The 13096-nt window shown below is 44.7% G+C and overlaps 1 protein-coding gene across 1 annotated transcript; it reads left to right on the top strand.

Moving 5' to 3' along the window:
• Window positions 1-5669: 5669 nt before the first annotated feature.
• On the top strand, window positions 5670-6324 carry LOC102409454 (late histone H2B.L4-like). The gene has a single exon (XM_006071608.3). The coding sequence runs from the start codon at window positions 5698-5700 to the stop codon at window positions 6196-6198; it is 501 nt and encodes a 166-aa protein (XP_006071670.2). The 5' UTR covers window positions 5670-5697; the 3' UTR covers window positions 6199-6324.
• Window positions 6325-13096: the final 6772 nt, after the last annotated feature.

The raw sequence follows: 13096 nt of genomic DNA, 5'->3' as shown, positions 1-13096 counted from the left end.
CGAAGATAAAGGTGTGGACTCCCCAGGAGGCACTGCTAGAAATCTCCCAGCCTAATCTCCGCCCCTCCAATTCCTGCAGGCCCCATTCGTCTGCATCGCGGCTGCCACACCCTTCTGTCCCCATAGTCTTCTGGCTCCGGCGGCGACACACGTCCTCACTCGAAGGCTGGAAGATCAGAGAAAGGTAGAGGGCTGCACAGACACCACTTAGCACTCTAGACAAGGTTAGCCTTCCTGCGAGGAACTCCTCAGTTATACCGTGCATGACAGGCTCCGCCCCAGTCCTCTTCGGTTGGCAAAAAAATCCTAGACCCACCTCTTGCCCCTCCCACCGCTTTAGCCTTGCTGGCCTGAGTCCACTATCTCTCCTCTACTCAGAACTTCACCCCTGCAACTGGGTGTTAGTAACCTCATACCAAATTCGCCTCTCCAGACTCCATCTAGACACACTCTGATTCCTCCAGGGATTGATGGCTGGCCTACCTCCCCTGCTTCTCCCACTACTTTCGTCCTGAGGGTCCACTTCCCTTCCTCCCAAGTATACTCACTCCTCCACAATAACAGGGGCCGCTACAACAAGCAGACACATCTTACCCAGTTAGCATTGAACATCTGAAGCTCTGGGATTCGAGATGAAGGAGCCGTTCAGGTACTCTCGGCATTTTATATCCAGAGGAGCCAAGCTTTGTGGTGATGACCAGCGATGCTCACTGTTGTCTGTTGTAATCCTTGACCAGCTGGTGGGGAGGGGTGCTCATGGAAAGTGTGGGTCGTGCAGGGTCTTTCACTCCCACAACTGGGCATGTCTGTGACAGTGGTGCTCTCCTATGTAAAAGTCACATTTTCTAATTTCTTAGAAATTTCTAAACCTGAACCTGGTAGCAGTGTAATCAGAGGAGAATCTGCTGAGGCTATTCATCTTTATAGCTCTAATCACAAGCACTTTTGTAGCGTGCAAGCATGCTTAGTCACTTCAGATGTGTCCGACTCTTTGCGTCCTTATGGACTGTAGCTCGCCAGGCTCCTCTCTCCATGAGATTCTCTGGGCAAGAATACTGGAGTGGGTTTCCCTGTCGTCCCAGGGATCAAACTCACATCTCTTATGTCTCCTGCATTGGCAGGCGGTTTCTTTACCACTAGTGCCATGTGGGAAGCCTGGCCTACAGTAGTTGCTTAGATGAATACCCTTCTGTGTACCTACAATGTGGCTAGAAACTACATATCACATTCAGGGTAGGAGTATCCCTTGGAAAGTGAGAGGGGAATGGAAATGGGATGAAAGTTAAGGGGCAAAGTAAATATACCTAAATATTAACAACATCTAACTCTGAGTGGTAGGTGCTCAAATAGTTCTATCTCCTGCCATGTTGTTAGCAGGGGCACCAGGCATGGAGGACCTCAGCACCTGAAACCTTTTCTATTGTCTCCAAAACTTAGTGTGACCAGATCAGGGTTGTGGGAAAATCTAGAGCCAGGAGAGTTTTTATAGCCAGGTGACTCACCTAAAGGTGTCTTCCTCCTCTAAACCCCCAAACTCCTTCTTCACTGCAAAACCAATTAAGCTCTGGTGGTTGGCCAAGTTTGGAGGGAGTCCAGAACTGGTGCTAGAACCAAGGACCGAATGCCACTGGTGTCGATGCATCCAACAGAAGGATCCAGTTTTAGGCTGTTTTTCTCTGGAGTCTAAAGTATCATCATTGTTGGTAGCCCAGTCCAACATAGCAGTCACAGTAGGACACCCCAAACTCTTTGTCCCCTAAGTGACTTGCCAATCTCCAGAGGTGGAGAAACAGGGACTTTAGTAAACACCAACAGATCTTCAGTTCAGTTCAGTTCAGTCGCTCAGTCATGTCAGACTCTTTGCGACCCCATGAATCCCAGCACGCCAGGCCTCCCTGTCCATCACCAACTCCTGGAGTTCACTCAGACTCATGTCCATCGAGTCAGTGATGCCATCCAGCCATCTCATCCTCTGTTGTCCCCTTCTCCTCCTGCCCCCAATCCCTCCCAGCATCAGAGTCTTTTCCAATGAGTCGACTCTTTGCATGAGGTGGCCAAAGTACTGGAGTTTCAGCTTTAGCATCATTCCTTCCAAAGAAATCCCAGGGCTGATCTCCTTCAGAATGGATTGGTTGGATCTCCTTGCAGTCCAAGGGACTCTGAAGAGTCTTCTCCAACACCACAGTGCAAAAGTATCAATTCTTTGGCGCTCAGCCTTCTTCACAGTCCAACTCTCACATCCATACATGACCACAAGAAAAACCATAGTGTTGACTTAAGGGACCTTTGTTGGCAAAGTAATGTCTCTGCTTTCCAATATGCTATCTAGGTTGGACATAACTTTCCTTCCAAGGAGTAAGTGTCTTTTAATTTCATAATTTCAGTCACCATCTGCAGTGATTTTGGAGCCCCCAAAAATAAAGTCTGACACTGTTTCCACTGTTTCCCCATCTATTTCACATGAAGTGATGGGACCAAATGCTATGTAATCTTCGTTTTCTGAATGTTGAGCTTTAAGCCAACTTTTTCACTCTCCTCTTTCACTTTCTTCAAGAGGCTTTTTAGTTCCTCTTCACTTTCTGCCATAAGGGTGGTGTCATCTGCATATCTGATGTTATTGATATTTCTCCCAGCAATCTTGATTCCAGCTTGTACTTCTTCCAGTCCAGCGTTTCTCATGATGTACTCTGCAGAGAAGTTAAATAAGCAGGGTGACAATATACAGCCTTGACGTACTCCGTTTCCTATTTGGAACCACTCTGTTGTTCCATGCCTGTTCTAACTGTTGCTTCCTGGCCTGCATACAAATTTCTCAAGAGGCTGGACAGGTCGTCTGGTATTCCCATCTATTTCAGAATTTTCCACAGTTTATTGTGATCCACACAGTCAAAGGCTTTGGCATAGTCAATAAAGGAGAAATAGAAGATAGTAAATGCCATTGCATCAAGTGTTCTAGAAGCCAGGAGCCAATATGTCTGACTCTTTTAAAATCACAACAAAGGTAAAATGGAGGTGATACAAACAAATGAGAAGATAGGGATAGAAAAAAATATTAAGGACTGGATTGCTATGGGTAGAACCAAATGAACTTGATTTGGTGACAAATTCAGAAGCCAGTGACAGGGAGTCTAGAGGGATGACATAATTGGTGAGAAAACCCTGATGTTATCATATCAGAATCATCTGCTACTCTTGAGTGGATGTCAGGGGACACAGAATCCCCTGGTTTCTGTTAGGGCAAGAAAATGAAGGGCACATTCAGAGAGTGTAAAATTATGAACTATCAGGGCTGTATAGATGGAGAAGTCTTGAGGCTACTGTAAGAATGAGACTGAAAATCAGGGTGAGGGTGGGTAGGTTTTGTGGGTGGGTGTGAATGTGATGGAGGGCGGGTGCCCCTATGATCAAGAGGGGTGCTCCCGTGATCGACATGCCTGTGCGTGACAATGCATTGTCTCAAGCACACTCTTAGAGGCTTAAGTCCAAAACCTGAGAACACCAGAGAACTCCTGACTCCAGGGAACATTAATCGATAAGAGCTCATCCAAAAGCCTCCATACCTACACTGAAACCAAGCACCACCCAAGAGCCAACAAGTTCCAGAGCAAGACATGCCACGCAAATTCTCCAGCAATGCAGGAAAATAGCCCTGACCTTCAATATACAGGATGCCCAAAGTCACAACAAACCCATAGGCATCTCTACCTAATTCAGATTTATCTCCTGTAACTTTTTGGGGTTTATGCAAAAGTCTTGGCTTAAGTGCAGTTTTGCCCAAATGATGACATCATTGAATAACAGAAGATGTGGCCACAGTCTCCATAGTAACAGCCAATGGGACTGGCAACTCTGTAAGCCAAATGATAGGACCAAAGTGTGGTGGGGGACCAGCGATGAGCCAATAACAGCTTTCCTGTGATTTTCATCTTGGAGATTGATTAGGAAGCAGTTGTGATGGTTTTCTTGTTGATTTTCTGTTCAAGAGGTTGCTTTTAAGCATGGTGATTTAAGTACAGGCATCCAGATCTGGTAGTGGGACATGTCTCTAGTTCCTTGCATCAAAATAAGAGAAGGATGTTCAGCAACTCAGAGAATTCAGAGGACTCCTTCTTCTAACTCTAGCAATTTGAGTGTTTATGCTTATAATAATATTTATTAAATTTAATATCCATTGTGTTTCTTGGTGCATTGACCTGTTCTTTCGTTTTGCTGTAGGTATGTAGGTGACTTTCCGTGTAGTTGGTGATGTTACAATTCCTTTGTTCCCCATTAATTTCTAGCTTACTACAACACTGAAGAGAGAATGCACTACATGATTTCAATGTTTTGTACTTTTCTATGATTTTCATTAAAATTCAGTATTTCATCCTATTTTAAACTATACTTTCTTGAACTCTTAGTAAGAAAATACTGTAGAGCAAAGGGAACTATAGCAATTATTTTTGTAGTAACTTTGAACAGTTTAATATATATAGTTATTGAACACTATGTTGTAAACCTGAACTAATATAGTATTGTAAATCAGCTAAACTTAAATAAAAAATTTCAAAATTAAAAAAAAAAATTCTCAGGACTCTTGAATTTGGATGTAGAAACCTGTGAACGATGTCAGTATCAGCCAAACGATGAGAGAAAACTAGAGAAAATGCAGAATTCTAGCCTTTTTTGAGCCCAGATTTAGTGCTTCGTTAGGTCAGTCAGATATGATAGAGTTCTATAATGTCTAAATTATTGTTCTAGCAATTTCATTTCCCATTTTATTCTCATTCTCCCATAAGTGTATTATGGAATTCTTCAGAAGTATTTTATGTGTGATATGCAATAAAGTGAAGAAACAGATATACCCATCCACTACCTATATTATACTTATCACACATATGCCAGATTAAGCATGCAAGTAATTTTATAAACGGGGATTGATATATAGTACAGGAATGGCAAAACAAACTTTTCACAAAGATTTAACTTTTCTAGTTCCCTGGTTTCTGAAATTCTATTAAACATTCATACAGATGTTTTGAATCAATGCTTTTCTAGCAGAGAATCAGTTACTCTTGAAAACACAAGCTTCCATGGCCTGCAATTTTACATCCATTAGAGAGTGTCCAGCGAGAGCAGCTCAATCTCCTGTCTCCACTGGTACAACCAATGGTCAACTGGCAAGCTGTGAGCCACAGCCGTTGACTGAAAGTGTGTTTGAGGGACCAGGGCTGAACAGATATAGCTTTTCTATGAAATTCAGCCTGAAGATTAAGGCAGAAGGAACTGTGATAGTTTGCCAGTTCATTTTTGGTTCCATATTTCTTTTTAATCATGGGGATAAAATATGAACTCAGATAAGGTCATATCTTCAGCCTCTTGAATCAATTTAGAAAAGGATTATTACTAATATAAATTCTAAGATATCTCCTTTTGCCTAAAGGCGTTTGAATGTGAAGTTCATGTTAAGGGTCATATATTTTCTATTGTGGTTTTTTCTTGGCCCTTGAAAAATTGTATTTGAATTTTACTTATGACATTTTTCTATAAGTGTGGAGGTGGGACGTCCAGTGTCACATGACATGGGCTGCCATAGTAACAGGCCTCCCTGCCTTGCATCCAATCAGATATGGGCAGTGTCTGTGACGTCAAGGAAAGCAGGGCCTATAAATTCGGCCAACAGCCTTCAACCCCCTCACTGTTCTTCTGGGCTGCGCTATGGAGATTGGCGGCTCTATCCTGTCCGAAACATCCTCTGACAGCTATGAGGAAGACGTGATCACCAAAGAAACTGGCATCTCCGAAATTGAGCCCTCTGAAAAGGAAATGGCGAAAGTGGAGACCTCCAAACCAGACCCATATGATGCGGAACCAAAAAAGGCAAAGCAGAAGACAGCTAAGGGCCGCTGTCGTCGTCGCCTGCCCTGCCATCATGACAATTTCTCAAGTTTTGCTACCTACTTCCCTAGGGTGCTGAGGCAAGTACATAGAGGTCTGAGTCTTTCCCACGACTCCGTGAACATCCTGGATTCGTTTGTGAAAGATACGTTTGAGCGGATTGCCGAAGAGGCCGGGCGCCTGGCCCGCAACAACAAGCGCCGCACCATCACGACCGAAGACATCAAGACGGCTGTGCGTCTTCTGTTGCCTGGGAAGCTCGGCAAGTATGCCATGTCCAAGGCTACCGAGTCGCTCAACACATACCACACCTGCAAATGAACTGCCTCAGGACTGTCTGACCATCGCAAACCAGACTTCAGGCTTCTCCCCTTAGGCCCTACATTTAATCTTTAAAACATTTCTACCCCAAAGAAAACATTAAAAACTTCATTACCTTTGCTTCAATATGTGTTGGTTGTGTCATTTGTTCGATGGAAAATCGTGTACTTTTTCTTAACGTATTGCAACTCGTCCCTTTCCTAAATGGTTATTTCTGTTCGTGGTTTCTCAGTGATTTTAGGGATCTTTATGGTCAAAATTCTTTCCCTAAAAGTTTCATTGGCCTTTTCCATTTTCATTCTCCCATCTATATGTAGGTATCATCCAGAGATTTTTATATGGGGTATAGCAACCGATAAAAAAAAAGTGTGGTCTTCCCAGGTGGCTCAGCAGTAAAGAATCCGCCTGCAATGCAAGAGTCACAGGAGAGGCAGGTTCCATCCCTGGGTCATAAATATCCCCGGGAGGAGGGCATGGAAACCCTCTCCAGCATTCTTTCCTGGCGAATCCCCATGGAGAGAGGAGCCTGGTGGGCTACAGTCCATAGGGTCTGCAAAGAGTCGAGCCCCACTGAAGCAAGGTAGCACGCAGGCACACAAAGAGCAGTGTGTGTGTGTATGTGTGCTCAGTCACTCAGTCATGTCCGACTCTTTCTGACCCCTTGGACAGGAGCCCGCCAGGCTCCTATCTCCTTGAAATTTTCCAAGCAAGAACACTGAGCTGGGTTGTCATTTCCTACTCCAGGGGATCTTTCTGACCAGGGGATAGAAGCTGTGTCTCTTTCGTCTCCTGCATTGGCAGTCAGATTCTTTACCACTGCACCAGCAGTAGCAGATATAAAAATCACATTTACCCATTCTATTCCTTCAACCCCAATTCACTTCCATGTGTAAAATAGGACTCAAACACAGTGTAAAATAAGAAAATTCTAAATTTCTGGAATCAAGCACCATATCTTCTGAAATTACCTTATCCAGATTTCTCTGATCCTATTTTTTGTTTGCAACCTAGAACATTTTGCTTTAAAAAAAAAAAAAAGAAACCAAAAATCCTGACTGAATTGCAAACTTGCAGGGATGATGGGATAGTCCAGTGACAGCAAACGTAGCCACAGTCTCCACAGTAGCAGCCAATGAGGGACTGGTAGCCCATGAGATAAAGCAATTGGCCAAACGTATGGTGGAGTGAGGAGGGCTGAACAAATAACAACCTTCCTGTGACACTCAGCCTAGAGATGGAGCAGGAACGTGGGGTGATAGTTTCCCTGATGTTTTTCCATTCAAGCACCTGCTGTTAACCATGGCAATTTAATTACAGGCATCCATTTCTTGGGGCTTCCCAGGTGGTGCTAGTGGTAAAGAACCTGCCTTCTTATGAGGGGAACCTAAGAGCCATGGATTCAATCCCTAGATTGGGAAAATGCCCTGGAGAAAGGCATGGCACCCCACTCCAGTATTCTTACTGGAAAGTTCCATGGACAGAGGAGCCTAGCGGGTTACAATCCATAGGGTCTCAAAGAGTCAGACACGACTGAAGTGGCTTAGCATGTGCACATCCATTTCTTGGGTCTTCCCAGGTGGTGCCGTGCTGGGAGCCGGCATATTGCATATTGAGTGCAGCACTTTCCACAGCATCATCTTTCAGGATCTGGAATAGCTCAACTGGAATTCTATCACTGCCGGGAGCCAGCGTGAGGAACTCCGCCCATGACAAAGGTCATGAGGAAGGAGGCTCGGCATATGTAAAGGCGGGATCGAGCCTCAGGAGTCCCCCTGGAAATTCTCGAGCATCTACCCCCAAACCACAGTCTGCCTACTTTCGGCTTTGTGCTCTCACCTACACCTCTGACTTTATGGGGGCTGTCCCCCACTACCTCTGTCTGAAAAAAGAGTTAGCTTACAGCTCCAGTTAATAATTCCTGGGTGTGACAGTGTTTCAACCTACAAACTCCTTTGGAAATCCTCTAGCCTGCCTGAATAGGTTTTTTCCGGCCACATGTGATTGTTCAGAGCCTCCCAACTGTGAGAGGCAGGAGATATTCTAAACTGTCTAAACACAGATTCTTTTGAGTAGTTAAAAGATTGATTAGAAATTGTATTGGTGAAGGGTTTTTCACTTATTGAGCCAATGTTTGCTGCTAAGTCTCCATACTCCTTACCTACTGTGTCCTTGGCAGTGTATTGATTGATATAATGGGTGTGTAGAAATGTAAAATGCAGCTTTGTCCAATGCTTTTTTGGAGGCTGGTGCCTGACTTTGGAATAATCACCTTTAGAGAAAAATAAGTTTCTTAAAATGTTAACAGGCCTCCTGGCCAGAAGATGATGTCAATCACCTGAACTTTTGCATATGATAAGTTTGAAAGCCTGGCTTCGCTTAGAACCAGGAACTGCTGTCCTTGCATGACTCCACCCCTTCCCCCATTATCCTCTATGGATAACGTAAGGTATAAAAACTACTTTGGAAAATAAAGTGCGGGCCTTGTTCACTGAAACTTGGTCTCCCCATGTCACTCTCTCTCTCAAATTCTGGCTGAGTCTCCATCTGGAGCGCGGAACCCACCATGCTTGCTAATTATGCCTGGGCTTCTAAGATCCGACCGGGGAGGCCTCAGTGTCTCCTCTCCTTCGGGAGAACGGAAGGATGCCTGCGGCCTACATAAGTGGTGAAAACTTCTTGTCTTGAAGTTTTATTGGTCTCCCGCATAAACCAAGCTACTCAAGCCTCTTTTCTTCACTGAATTTTCCTACTGAGCTATCCTGATTCTATTACTCTTTATATCTTTAATTAATATCTAATTGAAGCTATTGTATCCTTATCCTCGCCAACGCCGTCCCCACTTTGAATACCCTGGATCAGCCGGGGCTGGACCCCGGCAGTGCCGGTAGTAAAGAAACTGCCTGCAATGCAGGCGACACAGGAGACCCAGGTTCTGTCCCTAGATGGAGAAGGTTCCCTGGAGGAGGGCATGGAAATCCACTCCAGTATTCTTTCCTGGATAATTCCCAGGGACAGAGGAGCCTGGTGGGCAGTAGTTCATAGGGTCACAAAGAGTGGGACACAACTGAAGATACTTAGCGCACATGCATGCATCCATTTCTTGTTGTGGGACATGTCTCTAGCTCCTTGTATCAAAATAAGGAGGAGGAGGATGTTCAGCAATTAAGAGAAATAAGATGACTCCTTCTTCTACCTCACTTATTTGACTGCTATTGCTTATGATAGTATTTACTGAATTTAATGTCCATGTGTTTTCTTCTTGGTGCATTGCCATTTTTATTTCTATAAGTATATTGCTGAATTTCAAACCAGTTGGTGATTTTCCTATTCCTTTTTTTTTTTTTTTTGAGATATTTTTTATTTTTTTAATTAATTAATTTTTTATTGAAGGATTATTGCTTTGCAGAATTTTGCTGTTTTCTGTCAAACCTCAACATGAATCAGCCTAGGGTATACATATATCCTCTCCCTTTTGGAACTCCCTCCCCATTCCAGCCCTCTAGGTTGATACAGAGCCCCTGATTGAGTTTCCTGAGCCTTGCACCAAATTCCCATTGGCTATCTACTTTACATATGGTAATGTAAATTTCCATGTTACTCTTTCCATGAATCTCACCCTCTCCTCCCCTTTCCCTTTGTCCACAATTCTATTCTCCTATTTCTTTTTTAAAATATTGATTTCAAGCTTACTACATCCTTGGAGAGAGAGAAAGCACTCTGCATTTCAGTCCTTTTTAATTTACAATGGTTTTCATTAGAACTTAGTATTTCATTGTATTTTAAACTATTCATTTTGAACTTTAAGCAACAAGGATATGCTGTACAGCACAGAGAAATATACAAATTATCTAATAATAAATGTAAACAGAGTATAATATATAAAACAACTGAAGCACTATGTTGTAAACCTGAACAAATATAATATTGCAACTCATGAATATATCCATAAAAAATTTTTAAAGTTAAAAAGAATTTATCAGTACCACTGTTATTGGATGTAGAAATCTGTGAAGGATGTGACTCTCAGCAAAACAATGAGAGAAAAGCTAGGAGGATCTACAAAATTCCAGCCTCTTAACCCCAACTGTAGTGTTTTCTCTAGGTCAGTCATGACAGATTTTGGTAAGTTCTGAATTATTTTCCTAGCAGTTTCATTTCCCAGTTTATTCTCATTCTCCCAAAGTGTACTATGGAGTTCTTCAGAAGCAGTTTATGTGTGATATGCAATAGACAGAGTGAAGAAACTGAAATACCCATCCACTAACTCTATTATACTTTCCCCACGTATCCCAGTTTATGTACATATTTTCCACATATCCTAGTTAATCAAACATTTAAATATATAAATGGGGACTGATATATAGTACAGAACTGGCAAAACAGAAATTTCACACACATTTCAATTTTCTAATTTCCTGGTTTTTGAAATTGTTTTAAAAATTTATACAGAAGAACAAGATGGCAGAGGAATAGGTAGACGTGGAGTACATCTCTCTCCACGGATACATCAGGAATACACCTTCAGACACAGAAGTGCATTCAGAACACCAGCTTAGAGTGGACAGAAGTCATTGACCAGCAGAAAATAATATATAGCCCCACCGAAAGCTTGGTAGGATGAAGGAACTAGGGGGAAAAACAGGAGTGTTAGTAGGACTGGACCTGCCCTCGGCAGGTGGGGGAACTGAAGCAAGGGTCGGATCCCCACATCAGGGCAATTGTCTGAGTCAGAGGAGAAACATTTAAGGCTGAGAGTGAAACAGCTGATCTGTGGCAGCCCAAATGGAATGAGAATCAGACAGTCCTTGCAACCATACATACCTAAGACAGGGATGCAGATCACATGGAAGGTGCAGTGGCTGGTAGCTGGAATTTAGGGATTGTGGAGCAATCTCAAAGTTAGTGCTGCTGTTGACTGTGGAGAGACTTATCAAGGGGATGTGAGGGTGGAGACTGGTGGGAAATGCCTGTGGAGGAAAGCCAGGCAGCCATGGAAGCTAGGCGATACTGCTGAGTCACGTTTGGGGATGGAGACATCACCATAGCCTCTCTCTCCCCACAGTGCCAGCATTGGCAGCTGAACAATAGAGAGGCTGGCCCAGCAAGCACCTGACACACTGAACTACAGAGTAGGACCCCACCCAGGGTGCCCCTTTAAGTGCCTGATGTGCCAATTAACAGAGTAGAACCCCAGCCAGGGGGGCCCCTATATGTGCCTGATGTGCCAAACAACAGAGAAGGTCTCCAGGCAAGGAAGCCCTCTAAGGGCCTGAATGGGTGGACCTACAGAAAAAGACTGTCCAAAGAGGCCTTCTGATCGCCAGCTACAAGAGGCTTGAAAAAAGACTCTGATGGGGGCATAACTCCTGTGGTGGAGGCAGTCCGTGTCCCTGCACACCTGGTGCTGCCAGGGTCCCTGTAAGCCAAGCAGCTGTGCCATCTTCACCCTCAACTCTCACTGGGGCAGAGCTGCCACAGGCAAAAAAAGTCTTGCACCTCTGCATGCGGGGTTGCTTCGGTAGTGTCCTACTCTTTGCAACCTTGGAGACTGTGGCCTGCCAGACTTCTCTGTCAGGGAGCAGGGTTCTCCAGGCAAGAATACAGGAGCATGTTGGCCAATACTTGTTTCTATGGCTGTGTGGCTCTGGAGCGGCCCTGAGGAGATACCCCACGTCCAAGGTCAGAGAAGCCCAGCAAGATGCTGATGCTGGAGCGACTTTGAGGAGATACCCTACATCCAAGGGCAGAGAAGCCCCAGCAAGACTGTAGGAGGGGCGAATTCGCCTTTAGAGTCACACCCCATCTACACCAGAGACACTCAGAGGGCTCAAACAAACCTTGTGTGCACCAGGACCCAGAGACCCCACATAGACTGAGACAGAAGTGGGTTTGAGTGTCTCCTGTGTAGGTACAGGTCAGCAATGGACTGCCGCAGGAACAGGGGCCCTGGGTGCAGCAGACTCGGGTATGGCACAATCCCTCTTGGAGGAGGGCGCTATTAACCCCACCATAGAGCGGCCAGAACTTATAAAGGACTGGGAAATAGACTATTGAAGGGCACAAACAGGACCTTGTGTGTACCAGAACCCAGGAGAAAGGAGCACTGACCCCTCAAGAGACTGAACCAGACTTTCCTGGGAGTGTCCAGGAGTCTCCAGTGGAGATGTAGGTCGGTGGTGGCCTGCTGCAGGGTTGGGGACATTGAGTGTAGCAGTGCATGCATGGGGCCTTTTGAAGGAAGTTGCCATTATCTTCATTACATCCACCATAGTTTGGCCCCAGGTAAATAAGAGGAAGGGAACACAGCTCCACTCATCAACAGAAAATTGGATTAAAGATTTATTGAGCATGGCCTCATCCATCAGAACAAGACCCAGTTTCCCCCTCAGTCAGTCTCTCCCATCAGGAAGCTTTCATAAGCCTCTTATCCTTCTCCATCAGAGGGCAGACAGACTGAAACCACAATCACAAAAAACGAATCAACCTGATCACATGGATCACGCAACCCCATGGACTGTAGCCTATCAGGCTCCCCTGTCCATGGGATTTTCCAGACAACAGTGCTGGAGTGGATTGCCATTTCCTTCTCCAGGGGATCTTCCCAACCCAGGGATCAAACCTGGGTCTCCCACATTGCAGGCAGGCGCTTTACCATCTGAGCCACCAGGGAAGCCCCACATGGACCACAGCCTTGTCCAACTCAGTGAAACTATGAGCCATGCCGTGTAGGGCCACCCAAGACAGACAGGTCATGATGGAGTGTTCAGACAAAATGTGGTCCACTGGAGAAGGGATGGCAAACCACTTCAGTATTCTTGCCTTGAGGACCCCATGAACAGTATGAAAAGGCAAAAATATAGGACATTGAAAGATGAACTCCCCAGGTGGGTAGGTGCCC

The sequence above is a fragment of the Bubalus bubalis genome, chromosome X, assembly GCF_019923935.1.
Source record: "Bubalus bubalis isolate 160015118507 breed Murrah chromosome X, NDDB_SH_1, whole genome shotgun sequence".
NCBI lineage: Eukaryota > Metazoa > Chordata > Mammalia > Artiodactyla > Bovidae > Bubalus > Bubalus bubalis.
Note: the sequence above shows the minus strand (reverse complement) of the source record. Positions and strands in the feature narration are given on the sequence as shown.

Excerpts from the sequence above, each read along its gene's own strand:
- LOC102409454 (XM_006071608.3), top strand. The coding sequence starts at position 5,698 with ATGGAGATTGGCGGCTCTATCCTGTCCGAAACATCCTCTGACAGCTAT.